At 42.3% G+C, this 18,914-nt stretch overlaps 1 protein-coding gene across 1 annotated transcript; it reads left to right on the forward strand.

Moving 5' to 3' along the window:
- The first annotated feature begins 751 nt into the window (after window positions 1–751).
- Window positions 752–8,025, forward strand: LOC148538692 (uncharacterized). Its single transcript, XM_088452307.1, has 3 exons — window positions 752–795; window positions 2,297–2,884; window positions 6,671–8,025. The coding sequence occupies exons 2-3, from the start codon at window positions 2,299–2,301 to the stop codon at window positions 7,552–7,554; spliced, it is 1,470 nt and encodes a 489-aa protein (XP_088308433.1). The 5' UTR covers window positions 752–795; window positions 2,297–2,298; the 3' UTR covers window positions 7,555–8,025.
- The last annotated feature ends 10,889 nt before the right edge of the window (window positions 8,026–18,914 follow it).

The following is an 18,914-nucleotide window of genomic DNA, read 5'->3' on the forward strand; positions in this document are numbered from 1 at the left end:
TTACTGAAATAAAGTAATTGCAATTATGTGCACAAATCTTTCAACCCCAAAATTTTATACAATATGCACTATATTATTTTATTTCTCCTTGAGCAAAAAGATTTCCTGCGATGCCCACCATCAGAAATATCTACCTATGGCCATTGCAGTCTGGGAAGAGTAGTAAATAGGGTGAATCTCAAAATCCTGATATAATGGTCATTCGTATCTGAAGTTATTTCCTGGTTATGGTGGCTGCCTAGCTGTATTATACACAAGTCCAAAATAATTATTTTACCTTCTGCTAAAAGAATTTAATTGACAATACAAAAGTCTAAGAATGGACAATAGTTTCTTTTTAACTACCATATTGAAATTGATTTAAAGTAGTACATGAAAGATAAGTATACACTGTCCAGCACCTGAAATGCCAGCAAATAATATAGTCATTTAATATGGCTTTATAATTGACAGTTTGCAGATCACTTGCACAGTTTCCTGGAAAATTATACGCTTTCATTTTGCTACAACAGGGAGCATTTTCTGTACTAATGGAAGAGTATTAATAGTTCTGTAATATCAATTGTAATTACAGAACAAGGAACACTAGATGGGTTACATTAGGGGTTGTATAGGCCCTGTTAAGTATTGTGATTAGACTTATATATACGAAACAGTTAAAATGGCACCAATTTCACTGCTCAGTACAAACGGCTTTTGTTCATTATCCTTTATTTAATACCACTCAGATCAATGTGCATCTCTTCAAGGAGAAAGTCACTTTGGAAGGTCATCTATTTTCTTGTCTCCTTACAGGTAAATTATATTTGTATGGGTGCTGGATATTGTTTGAAGACTGAAACACATCTGTGAAAAATAAATGTAACATAGTATGGAAGATGTTCTAAAGCAATAAAAATTATTAAATAGTTAAAATATTATGATAAAGCAATTATCTAAAAACAAGCTAATTAATGTCTAATGAGAAATCTTTGCCTAGATGAGGGGCACAGATTGGATAATGTAACACATTAGTGCAGTTAAACCTTATTAATTTACTTATATATACTAACAGTATATAGCAGGCTTTTTTATTCTCATTGTTTTATACTCTCTAGAGCCCTTAACTTCCTTTCTAATACCCCTCTCAATACTTCAGAAGGGTCATCGTGCTGCAATGCTGATCACAACAGATTTTTGTCTATCTCTGTTCTACTGTGGTCAGTTCTTTCTGTTTCTTGTCCGTAATTACTTAAGCCAGCAGGAGCCATGATGTCTGCAGCTCAGAATTATAAAAAAATGATTTATTATTCCTTAGTTTTATGACTAAGGATTAGTTCCTTATCGGCTGTGAAATTAATTGGATAAAATTAATTCATTATTTATTAATATTATTATTATTATTTTTAAAACATCTACCATTATAATTTTACCTTCTGTTTTACTTTTTGTAAACCATAACAGACTCTACTGTATATTCATCAATTATTTTCATGTTTAAACCAAAATTGCATGTCTCCCCATGTATAGTTACTATGCTCTGCAACAACATTTTTATTTTTATAATTGGCTTTTAAATCTGGGACTACAAAAAACATGAATGTTTCTCAGAATTGCACCTGTGCTGGTTAGGCTCTAATTGCTTTGATAGCAAACTATTTGCTTGGTGTGCTATTATTGTTACCACACCACACAATAGGGGGAACATGGCATACAGGTAGAAGGTTTCCTGCAGCTTCTATCATATATCTTGTGTAGCCTGAAGAATAAGAGCTAATGTTTTATTGGTTGATTTTTCACCAGTTTTTATAATTGTTTCCCAAATCATGTAAGATGGGGGGGGGGAGGTAATTATCCAAGCCCAGTGCGTATCTGGGAGCCTGTGGAATTCTGGACCTGCCATGCCCAGAAGATGCCATTGCCATGGATCTAGCATGTAAACAAATGCACAACAGAGCATTGCTAATGTCACCATACAAATGACACCCTAATACCCATAAGATCTCCCGGCGGCCTTGTAGTTTGCTCATGGAAAAAAATTTCAAACTCGAAATAAAGTTGTAACTGAAATAATTTTTTTTTATTACAGCTAAGATGAGCAGATTGTTTTATTTGATAATATGTTTACTGCAGGTTTTCTTTTTTATTGTTCCTGTTTTACTACGTCCAAATTTCTGTGATATTACAGTGTGTTACATACAGTATACCTGCAGTCATGGCAAATTTTAAAATGTGTACATGAAAGTACTAATACTGTAGCTTGACTAATGAATGACAATAAACTGAAATAACCACTCTTCCTGATTTTATATTACAGACATGCTGTCAACATTAGTAATAGAAATATTACTATGCAGTTTATGGGGTACCAAAAGCTTTGCAATAGTCAGCCTTGCATCTAGCCCACTTTTTACAATGGAGTCACTGAATGATACTGTAACTGATGAGCCCAAACAAGCATTTACTGTTCCTCTTGATGTAGACCTTGAGACTACTGAAACTGATCCAGTCACAGATGGTGGGACTCAAGTAAGTTCCCAGATTGCTATAACATCTACAGTGACCCCTGTTTTAAGCAATGTGACAAATGGAGTGAAAAATAATATTAAACCACAGGAACTATCTACAAGAAGTATTGATCCTATACAACCAATTAGTTTGGATGTATTCAACATAACTATCACTGAGACTGCTGTCACTGCGGTAGATACGATTTCCAAAGAGACTGGGAACAATAGGACCTTAATCCCATTACTAGACACTAACAAAGCCGATCCGTTTGAAGAACACTTAGGATCCTACTTGGAAATACCAATGGAAAACAGTACAGCAGGAAAACAGTGTTCCTGTAATATTCCCGGACCTGAAGGACAAAAGGGAGACAAAGGTGACAGAGGGGATCCAGGTAATTTTACCTGTTAATGGCATCTTGTATCATGTCTCATTAGTTTGTGAGAGATAAGGCAGGCTGCATGTCACAGACATCTGATCACATGGGAATTTAGGTTATATGTGACTGGTACATTTTATTTAGAAAGTGTTGTAATAGTTGTATTCTCTCCTATATGTAGAAAACTTGTAAGTGGGAAAAAAGAGCTCTATATGATGCTCTAGACTACTTAAGTGAAATGCTAGCAAATTTATATGTGTGTGTGTGTATGTATAAAATGTACTGTATGTATATATACATCTAGGTTCAAATTCAGAACATGGGGCTCCATGGGTTAGCATAACTAAAATGCCCCAGAGCATCACAGAACATTAAAGTAAACTAATTTAACACTTAGGGTGTCTATGTACTAAGCCTTGGAGAGGGATAAAATGGATGGAGATAAAGGAACAACCAATCAGTTCCTGTCACTTTACTGTATGTGTTTGAAAAATGACAGGAGCTGATTGGATGGTAATTTAGCTCGATCCACTTTATCTCTCTCTTAAGCTGCTACTTTTTACTAAGGGGGGGTATTTAATTGTTTGTTGCTCATCCAAAAGTAATGGGTGCCCAATTGTTGTTCCGCGTGCCACAGGCATCCATTACTTATCGTGCTTGTCACTCCCAAATGCACTAGGCTTAGCCACATAAAGAAACAACATCTGTCTAATCTATTGTGCGAGCTGCCGGCACCCAAACAGCTGACTTTTTGCACAATTCTGCTTTCCAGCCCAGGAAGGTGCAAGCAGAAATAATGGGCACCTGAAGCACTCTCACTCTGTTGGGCACCTAGCACCCAAAAAGCTATTGAATTACCCTTTAAGCTGCTACTTATTACTAATGTAATTCTTTAGTAAACTGTTACTTACTAATATAACACTTTTCTGTATCTTCTCATTCCTTTCTAAATTAACACTTTTCAATGTCTTTATTGTTTGAAAGATAGAGGAGACATGTCTGCAGTGGACCTGGACCGTAGGCATGCTCCCTTGGTAATGCTGCTGCCTCTGGAGGAGAGATCACAGACAATCACTTCTCCAGCGCCGACGGGGGCTGTACGGGAGGTGGAAGTGACGCCGCCAGTTAGCTTAATGATGGTAGCATGTCTGTGGACCGGGTCCTCTGCAGACATGTCTTCTCTCCAGCAGTGGCGGTGCCGTTAGCTGCTAGCATTACCATGGGAGGAGGTGGGAAGAACACTTGGGGACGGTCTCTTGGTTCGGCCAGTCAGTCAGTAAATGAATGAGCAGGCATCATACAGTATACTAAAGCTTTCAATTAGTAAGTAGAAGTAGCAGCTTAAGGGCCGGATTCAATTAGCCGCGATAAATAGATAAATTATCGCCGGTGAATCTGTCACTCTTATCACCGGTTTTGGTGTGACATTTTCACCTATTCCGGCAATGCACTCTCCCGTCTAAATCCTATTGCAAAACAGGCGAAAACGCATACATGCGATAATATTTCATGGCGAAACCAGCAAAAATGTATCCACATTTTGTGAAATCAGTCTGTACCCCAAGAAAAGCCTAAATAACACAGTAAATCAATAAAGAAGGGTATTGATAGCCATACTAAAAGTATTTTGCATTTCTTAAATTGTGTCAATTGGCGGTTGTATGCGTATTTGCATACGTTTTGATCAATGATGAAAAGCAATATTTTTTTGAGAAAATAATTGCTGGACGTAAATTAGGGATGCATTAAAATGGGTTCAAGTATATTTTTTCGTCTATAAAGTGCACTTTAATTTTTTTTAAAGAATACACTTGCCGCAGCCACCTGCAATGTTTAAAACACCTGTCCCATCCATACAGCCCCCAAAATACCAGGCCCACTACTTTAAACCCAATTTCTACTACTTTTATTTTTTTCGACCCAAAATTGAAATGTAATTTTTGACCAAATTAAGCAAATTTTAAAAAACTTTTATTTGTCTTATTTATCAGTAGGGGGGTGCCCAAAGGGTTCTGAAACAAATCCCCACATTTTTAGCCAAAAATATGGATTTCGCTTTTTTTTCACCTGCTCGGAGACAGTGAAAACTTATCACCGGTTTCTGTCTATGCAATTATAGCACATGTGATAATTGAATTGCGCAAATTCGAAAACAGGGCTTATCGTGTCTAATTGAATCCAGCCCTAAGTGTTAAATTAGTTTGCTTTATTCTGAACAACTTTACTGATGTTGTGAAGCAGTTTAGTTATGCAAACCCAGGACGTCCCATGTTCTGAACTTGAACCACATATTAATGTATGTGGGTGTGTGTGTGTGTACCTGTGGTTTATACAAGTAGGACATATTTAGTATTGTACATATATGATGTGTTTCCTCAAATACATATTTACACACACTACAGTATATATAGGTGACTGCATTTATACATTGAAATAATGTATATTGCATATTTTTTAATTGCACTTAAACAAAGCTCCATAAATGTAGTGGTGACTAGGGCTTGTGTACAAGTTGTCCACAAAATGTACAGCAAACTGTCACGTGAGTATCTGCTTTGTACATTGTTACAGCTCTGATCTATTATATTATACTTATATGCAAATCTAATGATTTTACATTTAAACTTATGACTATTTCTTATTTTTTTTTTAATTGGCAGGTTTGTTTACGATTTTAAAGAGATGTCTAATGCCGCATATCCACTACGTGATTAAACAGAGTGATTGAACTATAACGACATCGTTGTCGTTCAATCACTTGTTAATCTGCCGCAAATCGGGCAGTTTAGTGTCAAAAGCACATCTATCATCGCCCGAACATGCTGGTCAACCTGACGACGTCGTCAGGTTGACCATGTTTGGGGATGATTGATGTGCCTACACTGAACGACTGATCGTTCAGTGTAGGCACATCACAGACTGTGAAACGACTGCATGATTACAATGTCGTAATCGTGCACTCGTTTCACAGTCGCCTAGTGGATGTGCGCCTTAAGAAAGATAATTTATTCAATTAAATCCTTATGAGTGATACCCAGTTTTTCTGTCCTACTACACATACATCCAGAATGTTTGGAGCCCTCATCCCTACTTAGGGCCTGATTCAGAGCTGAACGCTCTGACCAGAGCGCTCGCTCTGAATCAGGGCCCTCCTACCTGTTTTTGGAGCGTCCTCATGGACGCTCGCATAGCTGTGGGTTACCACCCACAGCTTATGCGAGCGGCCATGATGATGGTCGCGATGGTCAAAGACCATCGCGACCATCAGGCTTGCGATGAGACCCTGCGGTAGGGTCTCGCTGCCGCAAGCCCAGGAGTGATTTTGGCTCTATCAGAGCCAAAGTCACTCCCACTGACATCATTATTGATGTCAGTGGGGCCGGACTCAGACAGTAGGCATTCCCATGGGAACGCCTCCGTCTGGCCACCATGCCCCCGGCACACCCACCAAAGGGGGCGTGCTGTCAGTCACCATCGACAGCACGCCCCCTTTGGTGCGAGACCCCGAGCGACATATTTCTCGACGCTTGCCGGGTCTCGCTCATGCGCACGATGGAGCTCCCTTTGTCGTGCGCATGCGCATTCACCAAACATTGACCCGCTTGCGAGCGAACTTCCCTCGCGAGCAGGTCTGAATGACCCCCTTACTTCACTAGTTCCATAAAATTATAAAATTATTAACTTATGCATGCTACTGTCATTTACCCTTTTCTATTATTACACGTACCACCACATTATTCAGTCCAATGATTTGTTTGTTATCTTGTGAAGACTAATGAATAGCTTTTTATTATATTATAGGGCAACCTGGAAAAAATGGAAAAAGAGGCCCTCAAGGTTTCGAAGGAATTAAGGGAGAAAATGGAGTGCAAGGTGAAACAGGAAGTAGAGGTGATAAGGGAGGGATAGGTCCCATGGGACCGAAAGGTGACCCGGGAGTCAGGTGTGCTCTTTGTGAAGCAGTAGATCATGGACTTTTTGCTAATGACAGTGCCATAGAACTGCGAGGGAAAGAAGGTGAACCAGGCTATAAAGGTATTAAAGGCGATATGGGACCCAAGGGTGACCCTGGGGAAAAAGGATCGATGGGTATGGATGGTATACCAGGAATTCCTGGGGAAGCTGGACCAAATGGCTCTCCGGGACAAAGGGGTTCTGTTGGACTGAAAGGTGATCAAGGAAAGCCTGGAGCTATGGGGCCACCAGGCTATGGTGGTCCACCAGGAATACAAGGGAGAAAAGGAGAAAGAGGACAGAAAGGATTCTGTGCAGAACACATTGAAAACATTGCATTTTCTGTGGCTGTCAGAGGAAACAGGAATATTTTATTACCAGGACAGCCAATGAGGTTTGATAGGGTTTTTGTTAATGATAATAAACCATACAATGTAAACTCAGGCATATTTGTTGCCAGCATTGAGGGTGTCTACTTTTTCTCATATCAAATAAGTTCATCACAACCATCTCTAGTTGTTGGCCTAGCTCACAATGGTAAAGTCATTGTACAGACACAAGCCTGGCATTCTCAGCAGAATGTTTGTCAAGCGTCTGGATCTGTTCTGCTTCATCTTAGTGAAGACGATGAGATTTGGCTTCAAGTTTTAAATGTTGCTCCAAATGGATATATTTCTGATGAGTCCACCTCCCTCTTCTCAGGTTTTATACTGTATTCACTGGAAGACTAGCGTTGTAATGTAAGAGACTGAATACTGTGCCTCAACACTTTTTACATCTGAATTATTTAGTCATAAAATCACATTCTGCCACTTGTAATGAAAAGGAAGGAAACACATAGTCTGTTATTTATATGAATCTTGATGATTTCTTCCTGAGCAGCCTATCTGTCAGTTTGACCCTCTATTCATCACACTAATTACAGACAATTTTCACAAATAACAACAGAAGTCCACCCAAAAGTATGGAATGCTTTTGCGTTTGTGCTTTTATTAATGTGATAAGTATGTTCAAGATTGATATTCAAAGCAAACTACAACCTTACTGATGTAATTAAGGTTTATAAATATATGCATGATATGTACTAGGCAATTACAATTGATGGCAATGCAATTACATCTATATAAAGTTATATCCAACAGATAATGAGTGAATGTTTTGTATTAAATCACAGAACTACGTTTCAGCATTCTGTTAAAAAATGGCAAAAATACAGTATATTTAAATGTAAATAAATGAAAAATTAAGCAAAAATTACACTTTTAAATTGAATGTAGGAAAACTGTTTTGTTTATTACGTTAACTCTCTCTAATACCTATATATTTGTGTGTGCTCGCAGGGTGTGATGGCATACCATATCTGTATTGCACAAGGAACACGTCCATTAAGGCGTCAGCCTTAATGATCGTAATTTCATTGCTTTTTGAAGTTTGAGTGGCAGAAAATCAATAGGTTTTGTGAATTTTCAGATCATGTCTAAGCAGCCGTAATGGGACATGTGAAACTGTAAGGTTTTTTGTCTATGGAATTTCATAGCTTTTTTAAAATGTATTAACTATCAGGGTTTGGATGAGCAAACCGGGCCACCTGCAGGGGAAGAGGGGAGAGCACACAGGAGGTTGGTTTGGGAGGTGCAGAGTGCGAGACAGCTGTAGGCGTGTGGGGTAGCGGCAGCAGCGGTGGTGCAGAACGGTGGGCAGTGGGTGACAGAGGGCTATCAGCCTGGGCCTGGGTGCCCTGAGGAGGGGACCCCTTTATTGGGGGGTACCCAACTCCCCAGGGATCCCTGGCCTGGGCTGACTAGCGGTCAGGGGTGATGCTGCAGCTGGGGGGCCCGGTTAAAGGGCTCCCCTGGCTGTGGCATCACCCCCCCATGAGACGCTGGTTCTGGGAAATACAGGGGGGGCCCTATGCCTTTTTCCCCCTGTATTTCCAGAACCAGGACTGGCTCAGAGCCCTGTGCTGGTTGCGCTAAATACGGGGGACCCCTACGTCATTTGTCCCCTGGTTTTTGCCAACCAGGACAGGTTCTGAAAAGCCTGTTGCTGGTTGTGCATAATACGGGGGACCCCTACGTCATTTGTCCCCTGTTTTTAGCACAACCAGTACTGGGGCTCCATAGCCTGGGGCTGGTTGTTTTCTGGGAGTCAGGGCCACACCATTTTTTAAAAATTAAACTCAGAAGCAGTTATCATGGATCTACCAGATCCGTGCCTGCATTCTGTGTGCTGCTACCTCCCCCGGGTCCTAGCGCCTGCACCACCGCTGTCCGCACTGCCGCCCGCACCGCCGTCAAAGCTCGCTACTGTCTCCGGGTTCTAGCAGCAGCTGACGCCCGCTATCCCCCTGCACATTTCTGCCAGCTCCCGCTGCAGCTAACACCAGCTTCTTCCCCCCGGACCTGGCCCCCGCTACCGCCCGCAAGCGACGCCCATCTTGGTGCACCCAAGTGAAGCCACAGTTATCACACCTGCTGGAGGCTCCTACTGTGGCTGCGCAACAAGTTGAAAAGTCCTATCTCTACAATGGCGCATTCTTGAGGTAATAGTTTAAAAACTGTAACTTTCTAATATACCTGAACCCCAAAAGAATGTACCCTGGCACAATAGCTACATAATAAAACAAACCCCAAGTCTAAATTCCACCCCTACCCTGAGTTATGCCTTCCCAAAAATCCCCCATAGGCTACAGCAGAAAAGTTGTCCTAATTGAGAATGTTAGAAAAATATGACATTCGGAGCTTTAGATTACTCCCATATCCTCATGTTTTATGTTTTTGCCCTGAAATTTGGCATGCAGCACCCAGTGACAGTTCTACCTGGCCAAATTTCAGATCCGTACCTCTAATAGCTTTTGAGGTGTAGCCCCTTGAACACCCTGCCCCCCCTCCAGAATTCCAGAGAAATCTGTCTTTTTAGATGCAGCCTTAATATAAGGGCACGACCGTGCCCTTATTATATATATATATATATATATATATATATATATATATATATAGTGTATTCCAACAACCCCTTCATTCATAGGCTTGTAGGTTTATTATTTTATTAGTTCATAATTTCTTAGAAGCAAGTAGGATTACCAGATACATTATAGATATATTCACTTTACACCAATTTGCAGAATCAACTTAATGTGGCATATGCACAAAAGGTCCATAGCGCAAGGTATGTGTGCCTAAAGGCCCCTTTCTTTTGCAACCTATCTTGTGGTGCCAGAAATCCTCAATGCCTGGCAAGAGAACCCTCAGTAAACTATAGGGAAGGAAATGTGTGTCTGTGTAGATATGAGTGGAAAAATTATCCAGCACATATGAACATTTTTGTACATTTCTGTGATGGATAAATGTATAACTTGTATAAATGTAACTAGAATAAATCTACACAAATTTGAGGACTCTTGGTAAATATCAGAAGACATGAGGTGAGAGCAAGTAAAAAGTCTTAAAATTTGGTAATACTTTGTAAATAAAAATAGTGTATAAATTAAAACAAAATAGGTGGTCTTGCCATAAGACAAAGGTTGTCAAATTCTGCTTTGTAGATCTGAGTACAAAGAACTGTATTTCTGTTGTGTATAGAAGACCTTGGAGACTTTGACTATCATACAGTGGCACTGCTGTAGTACTTTATCCATTTATGCTAAAAGGTACAGTATATTTGCTAAAGGTCGATTTCAATCGATTTTAATCAATTTTAAATCAACCTAAATCGATGTTGTGTTTCTAAATCACACATGTACATACACTAGGGGTGAGCGGGTTCGGATTTCTGAAATCCGAACCCCCCCGAGCCCCCCCCGATCCGAGTCCGATCCGAGTCAGGCTCGACTTTTCCCGCCTGACTCAGATCTGAAATCGAGGCAAAACGTCATCATCCCGCCTTCCGGGTCTCGCGGGTTTTGGATCCTATATAAGGTACCCGCGTCGGTGCCATTTTCTCACTCAGCTGTGGACAGTGAAGAGGGAGGGTGGGAGTTAGGGCTGGCTGGGCTGTGTAGTGTAGTGTAGTGCAGAGTAGTGTTGTGCTGTGCTGTGCTGCGCTGTGCTGCTGTTGTCCACTACTTCAAAGTCCATAGGGGCTGGCTGTGTTGTGCTGTGCTGCTGTTGTTAATAGGGGCTGTGTCCACTACTTCAAAGTCCATAGGGGCTGGCTGGACTGTGTTGTGCAGTCAGTTCTCCATAGGGGCTGTGTCCACTCCAAAGTCCTGTGCAGTGTCCCAGTCCTAAAGGGGTGCTGTAGTGTTGTCCAGGGGGTGCTCTGTCCATCAGGGGTGCTCCCCCCAAGTGCTAAAAAAATTATATTTTTTGTGTGTTTGTGAATTGTGTGCGCAGTAGCCGCACGTGCATCAACAAAGTAGTGCCAAGCGTGCGCCTGTGTCATAAGTAAAGGGCCGGCTGGCTTGACCGTTAAAGGGTGCTGTAACCCCCAAAGTACACTCCAGTCCAAACCAAAAAAAATAATATTTTCTGTGTTTGTGAATTGTGTGCGCAGTAGCCGCACGTGCATCAACAAAGTAGTGCCAAGCGTGCGCCTGTGTCATAAGTAAAGGGCCGGCTGGCTTGACCGTTAAAGGGTGCTGTAACCCCCAAAGTACACTCCAGTCCAAACCAAAAAAAAAAATATTTTCTGTGTTTGTGAATTGTGTGCGCAGTAGCCGCACGTGCATCAACAAAGTAGTGCCAAGCGTGCGCCTGTGTCATAAGTAAAGGGCCGGCTGGCTTGACCATTAAAGGGTGCTGTAACCCCCAAAGTACACTCCAGTCCAAACCAAAAAAAAAATTATTTTCTGTGTTTGTGAATTGTGTGCGCAGTAGCCGCACGTGCATCAACAAAGTAGTGCCAAGCGTGCGCCTGTGTCATAAGTAAAGGGCCGGCTGGCTTGACCGTTAAAGGGTGCTGTAACCCCCAAAGTACACTCCAAACCAAAAAAATATATATTTTCTGTGTTTGTGAATTGTGTGCACTGTGGCTGCACGTGCATCAACAAAGGAGCAGCGCCAAGCATGCGCCTGTGTCCCATAAGTAAAGAGCCGGCTGGCTCATTTCTTAAAGGGTGGTGTAACCCACAAAGTGCACTACTCTCCAGCAAAAATAAAAAAATATTTTCTGTGTTTGTGTGCGCTTTAGCCGCACGTATATATCAATATAACATAAATGGAGGACCAAACTTTCTCCGATAAAAATAAAATAGGGAAAGATCAAGAACCACTTCCTCCTAGTGCTGTTGCTGCTGCTGGGAGTTGTTCATCATCCCAGAGAGGAAGTAGGAACATCACTACTTTTACTAAACAATTGACCCTCCAACAGTCCCTAGCGATGAGGATGAAGTACGACAGCAGTCATCCTGAAGCAAAACGTATAACTGAGGCCTTGACTGCTATGTTGGTGTTAGACGTGCGTCCGGTATCCGCCATTAGTGCAGTGGGATTTAGACAATTGATGGAGGTAGTGTGTCCCCGGTTCCAAATCCCATCTAGATTCCACCTGCATCCTCAAAGCAGCAGCGACAAGCGTGCGTCTGTCTGTTAAAGGGTGGTGACACCCTCAAAGTGTGCTACACAAACAATAAAAATATTCTTCTTTTTTCTGTCTTTGTGAATTGTGTGGGCTGTAGCCGCACTTGCATCCTCAAAGCAGCAGCGACAAGCGTGCGTCTGTCTGTTAAAGGGTGGTGTAACTCTCAAAGTGCTCCAAAAAAGAAAAAACAATTTTTTTAATGTGTTTGTGACTTGTGTGCGATGTAGCCGCACTTGCATCCTCAAAGCAGCAGCGACAAGCGTGCGTCTGTCTGTTAAAGGGTGGTGACACCCTCAAAGTGTGCTACACAAACAATAAAAATATTCTTTTTTTTTCTGTCTTTGTGAATTGTGTGGGCTGTAGCCGCACTTGCATCCTCAAAGCAGCAGCGACAAGCGTGCATCTGTCTGTTAAAGGGTGGTGACACCCTCAAAGTGTGCTACACAAACAATAAAAATATTCTTCTTTTTTCTGTCTTTGTGAATTGTGTGGGCTGTAGCCGCACTTGCATCCTCAAAGCAGCAGCGACAAGCGTGCATCTGTCTGTTAAAGGGTGGTGACACCCTCAAAGTGTGCTACACAAACAATAAAAATATTCTTCTTTTTTCTGTCTTTGTGAATTGTGTGGGCTGTAGCCGCACTTGCATCCTCAAAGCAGCAGCGACAAGCGTGCGTCTGTCTGTTAAAGGGTGGTGTAACCCTCAAAGTGCTCCAAAAAATAAAAAACTATTTTTTTAATGTGTTTGTGACTTGTGTGCGATGTAGCCGCACGTGCATCAACATAGCTGCAGCGCCAAGCGTGCGCCTGTGTCATAAGTCAAGGGCTGGTTTGGACATCTGGTACGGACTGAAGGACGTGCCAACAATTTCTGACAAGTCTACTGTCACTGCATATGATACTGTCCTCAAAGCAGCAGCGACAAGCGTGTGTCTGTCTGTTAAAGGGTGGTGACACCCTCAAAGTGTGCTACACAAACAATAAAAATATTCTTCTTTTTTTTCTGTCTTTGTGAATTGTGTGGGTTGTAGCCGCACTTGCATCCTCAAAGCAGCAGCGACAAGCGTGCATCTGTCTGTTAAAGGGTGGTGACACCCTCAAAGTGTGCTACACAAACAATAAAAATATTCTTTTTTTTTCTGTCTTTGTGAATTGTGTGGGCTGTAGCCGCACTTGCATCCTCAAAGCAGCAGCGACAAGCGTGCGTCTGTCTGTTAAAGGATTACATCGGTGATAGCATCCAAGTAGGCATGTCAGACAGTCCGTACCTGTACTGGCAGGAAAAAGAAGCAATTTGGAGGTCCCTGTACAAACTGGCTCTATTTTACCTGAGTTGCCCCCCCTCCAGTGTGTACTCCAAAAGAGTGTTTAGTGCAGCCGGGAACCTTGTCAGCGAAAGGCGTAGGAGGTTGCTTCCACAAAATGTGGAGAAGTTGATGTTCATAAAATTAATTATCAACTCTTCCAGGGAGACCAGCCTCCAGAACGTACAGAGGGACCTGTGGTTGTGGATTCCAGCGGGGACGAATTAATACTCTGTGAGGATGAGGATGTACACACTGAAGAGGGTGAGGAATCGGTGGATGAGGAGGATGAGGATGACATCTTGCCTCCGTAGAGCCAGTTTGTGCAGGGACAGATTAATTGCCAGCTTGTTTTGTGGGGGCCCAAACGAACCAATCATTTCAGCCACAGTTGTGTGGCAGACCCTGGCGCTGAAATGATTGGTTTGTTAAAGTGTGCATGTCCTGTTTATACAACATAAGGGTGGGTGGGAGGGCCCAAGGACAATTCCATCTTGCACCTCTTTTTTTTCTTTGAATTATGTACAGTTTGGGGCCTAGTTTTTCAAACTGCCATCCTGTCTGCCACTGCAGTTTCACGCCTAGATGGGTCATGTGTTTGTGCCGCCCACTCGTGTCGCTTAGCATAGTCATCCAGCTACCTCGGTGCAACCTTTTGGACATAAAAACACTATTGTGAGGTGTTCAGAATAGACTGGAAATTAGTGGAAATTAAGGTTATTGAGGTTAATAATAGCATAGGAGCTGAAAAACCTACAAATTCTGTGATTTTAGCTGTTTTTATGCTTTTTTTCAAAAAAATACAGATCCAAAACACAAAACCCAGAACCCAAAACACGGAAGGGTGGTTTTGGCAAAACCAATCCAGATCCAAAACACGAAGAAAGATCCAGATCCAAAACCAAAACACAAAACACGAAAAGTGGCCGGTGCACACCCCTAACATACACTTAAAAAAACAAATCAAAAATTGTCTGTTACTAAATGTGAAACACTACATCCATTTAGATCTATTTGAAATCTATAAAAATAGTTTGAAAATTTTTGTAAATTTACCCCTAAGGATCTACATTTTCATGGTACTGTGGGGGGAGATTGACTAAGCCTTGGAGAAAGATACAATGGAGAGAGATAAAGTACCAACCAATCAGCTCCTGTCAGGTTACAGGCTGTATTTGAAAATGACAGTTAAGAGCTTAGTACATCTACCCATGTATATATTGGGGCACATAAGAATGCTAAAGGTCACATGACCAGATATGTCATATTTTGTCATACAAAAACCTACTGTATCATAAAAGCATTTGGCAGCAACGTATTGGTAACTTATTCTGTTCACGCCAATGAACTTTAATGTTTTCCTGCTGTGTATGAGTCACCATTATAAAATAAGCGGCGCTGAAATTATGGCTCATTTCTTCATCATAATCAACAATCCCCTGAATAGCTGTAAAACATGCTGTTTTCTAAATGCCTTTGCCAATGAAATACACTGTGCTTATCACTTCACAATAGGGAAATAGTGACTACCTTCTAGCGGTTGCACAGTTCAGATTTTTTTTTTAAATTCAGTCTTGCTTATACAAAGCTAAAATACCTTCTTTAACATCACTATGTTTAAGATGTCAGATATTCATTATATGAGATAAATTAATGCTACATATTAATGTGTACAGCTGAGACACCTACATATCTTTACATGAATATTTCTTACTGTGACCCAAAACAAGATAATCCTTTCTCTTGGGATCACCTGCTTTCACGGATTACAAGACTCGTGCATACCTAGTCTGTTTATTGTGATGATATCTGCTGAGCCTCTACAATCATGCTCCATCGTTCTTCATTTATGCAAATGTTGGCTGAGCCCACGTCAGGAGTGCGCCACTCATCCCGTTAGTTCAAGCACTTCAAAGAGAACCATGAACTGAGCTATGTCAGATCCTGAAATATGTAAATGTATAGCTAATTGGTTGTATGTTGCTTCAAGACAAGGTAAAACAGCAATTACTGTGTGTTGACATGTTACGTACACATAATAAAAAGAGGAACGAAAAACACATAAACCTTCTATCGGATGAGGTGTGTCATGTGTGCAAACCACTTATCATACTAACATAAAATAAAGACACTGAGACGTGGATTTGGCAGATAACTTGATGGCGATTTATTGGAGCAATAATAATTTATTATTTATTATTTATTTAAGGATGTATGGTGGCAAAGAAAGGACGGCCAGAAATCAGCCAAATCTGCTATGCCCACACACAAACAACAAAAGGCATAGCAGGCGTAGATCGCCCAGAGTGCATACACATAACCATGTAAATCATATCAACAACAAAAGGTAACGCTCAGCCTCTATCTTGACTTCCCACCCGTTTAGGTGGTGATACTGCCCCCCGTTAGGTTGGTACAGCCAACTACCAGTCAACAGAAGGGAGCGCCCTTAACTCATAATTGCACCCGGACTGGTGAACTGCCGTTCTTTCCCGCCACAGCAAGGTTCTGCTTATAGAACCGCCGCACCGCCACCATACCAAGGACTACCCCAATAACGCCAACTCCTCAAAATGATCCCCAATAAAACAATGACAAACCCTCCTCCGTTAAATGGACTCCATCAGCCCTCTATAAATCACTAAAACGAAATTGAATGTTTTTATGGTAAATGACATGGCCATAATTGTCCATCACAAATTTGGCTACTGCAAAGTTAAGTTACTTCCCAGCTTCGTCAATAGCAGGAAAACTCCTAACCCCACGCCAGACCTGTCGAGGTACGATGCAAGACCAAATTAATTAACACGAGGGCCAGGCCGACAGCACCCTCGCCAAATCGTTACCAATATCAACTCGTAATTCTACAGTGGACCTCCGCCCTAAGTCGTTGCCTCCTACCTAGAAAATATATGAGTGGCCTATAACCCAAATGTCCTGCGTGACAAAGAGTAATCCTAAGGTGGAGGAAGGCAGTAAAGAAAAATTAGGAATTGTATAAAACAATAAAATATTATGAAGTATTAGTGGGATCTGATAGAACATAAGTGAGTATCTGCCAAAAAGAAAAATTTTCTATTGGTCGCCGACTTTACTATTTAAAGTGGCTGAGACAAACAAAAGACACAAAGGGGAAGAATGGGTGGGGGGGAAATTGGGAAAAAACAGGTGAACTCGGCAAGAGGTAAAATAAAAACCTGCTGAGGGATGGACTATGAATTAAATAATTGAGAATAGCCAAATTGAATCCGTCAGTTCAGGTAAAAATTGTTAAATCCCTCAAGACTCCCATTGCCAGCAATGGCGAGTAGCTAATCCCGAGTAGGACAGACAGGGGTAACAGAAAAGACAAGACAGGACAGTACATGAGACAAGACAAAAACCAGGCAAGCATAAAATATCACGTAACAAGAACACACTGTGATATGACTTTAAACAAAGGACCTTAACACCTAGATCTAATGTAACTTTTATAACTATCCGATTTCCCATGTCCCAGGCCTTAATTGCTGATGTCGAGAAACCTGCAGCTGCCGCCGAAGTTGCGGCTCCGATCCGAAACGAGTGTGTACCAAAAACCTGAGGCGGGAGGCCTAACCTGATACACACCTTAAAAAACCAACCAAACTGGTATTTGGTAAGTGGAGTCCTGTCCAAATGCATGAGCCATGAACCAGGAACATCCGGCCTTAATAATGCATAGCGCGTAGCTAGTGTCACAGGGCAGATCCGTTCGTCCTTAGACGGATTCAACGGGATCCACCTAGCCTTACCAGCCTGGTCGGTCCTTGACCGCCGTATCCTACGCAGCACAGACCTTACATTGACCGAGATATTCGAGAGGAGCATGGTGGCATCAACCCATTTGGAAGACGCCACCAGCTCTGATGCCCGCAAGGCGCCGTGAAAAGCCATCGAAAACGCCAATTGGATCAGGACCGCCTCGTACTCGGTAAGAGCAACTCCGTGAACTGCCCCCAATACTGCCGGAAGCAAATGAGCGTCCACAGGTTTCCTACGGTCAGCTACTGGCCGAGAAACCCGTGCCCAACCCTTTAAAGTCTTCATGATCAGAAAGCTTTTTGTAAAGTCAGGCTGTCCCCTCAATTTACAATAAAATGCAATGCCTGCCAAAGAGCGCGTAACAGAAGCCATGGATCTGCCAGCCAAACGGAGACTCCAAATAAAAGCAAGCATCGAACGATGCTGACTCTTACCTGCCTGCTGCTACGGGAATAGTCTTCTCATTCATTCCATGCCTGATGGTATGCTCGCAACGTGGAGGGGGCTAGAGACTGTTCTGCTAAGCCCTCCATGCCGGCTTGATCACCTGCCAAACATAAGAGGGTCAAAGCACCGCGTCAGCGTCAGCACCAGGAGCCAAAGATCGGAATCGAGCCCACTGGAAACGTGATAACGCATCGGCTCTAATTCCCAACCCCGGCACGTGTTTTGCTTTAAACATAATGTTACAGCGCAAACATGTAAGCAGCTGCCCTAGCAAACGCAAAACCAGCAGGGAAAAGGCGCGTTGCCGGTTAATCACGTGCACCACGCCCAGGTTGTCACACCTGATCACAATGCTGCGATTGCATAACCGTTCACCCCAAATTTCGAATTAAACCATTATGGGAAAGAGTTTGAGAAGGAGCAAGTCCTTAATCAAACCCCTTCCGACCCATTCCCCCGGCCAATGACCAAAACACCAGGAACCATCGAGGTAGCATCCGAACCCCGTTGCGCCTGCTGCATCGGTGAATAGCTGCAGCTGGGAATTGTCCGTGGGTGGAGACATCCACAACCGGACGCCATTAAAATCCTGAAGAAACGAGACCCAGACAGAGAGGAACTGCTTAAACTCTAAGGACAAATGGATCAAATGTCTCGGCTTAGTGACTCCAGCCGTGGCCCTCTCCAGCTTGCGCGAAAAAACTGCCCATTGGTATGACCTTACAAGTGAAATTTAACAGGCCCAGGAGAGATTGCGCCTGCCGCAGGGTAATTTTACTGGAAGCCGTGCACTCCACTATGGCATTGCACAACTTGTAGACCTAATCAAGAGGAAGGCGACAAGCACCCGCTGAAGTATCGATCTCGATACCTAGGAATGACAAGCAAGAGGAAGGGCCCTCAGTTTTGTCCGCAGCAACGGGAACTCCAAAATGAAAAAACAGCGCTTGCAAAAAAAAAAAAAAAAAAACAACAAATAACTACAACTATCTGAACCGGAAGGGCCGACACACAGAAAGTCATCGAGATAGTGGGCTAT

The sequence above is a fragment of the Taudactylus pleione genome, unplaced genomic scaffold (genome assembly GCF_031769625.1).
Source record: "Taudactylus pleione unplaced genomic scaffold, aTauple2 ptg000037l, whole genome shotgun sequence".
In the NCBI taxonomy this organism is placed as follows: Eukaryota; Metazoa; Chordata; class Amphibia; order Anura; family Myobatrachidae; genus Taudactylus; species Taudactylus pleione.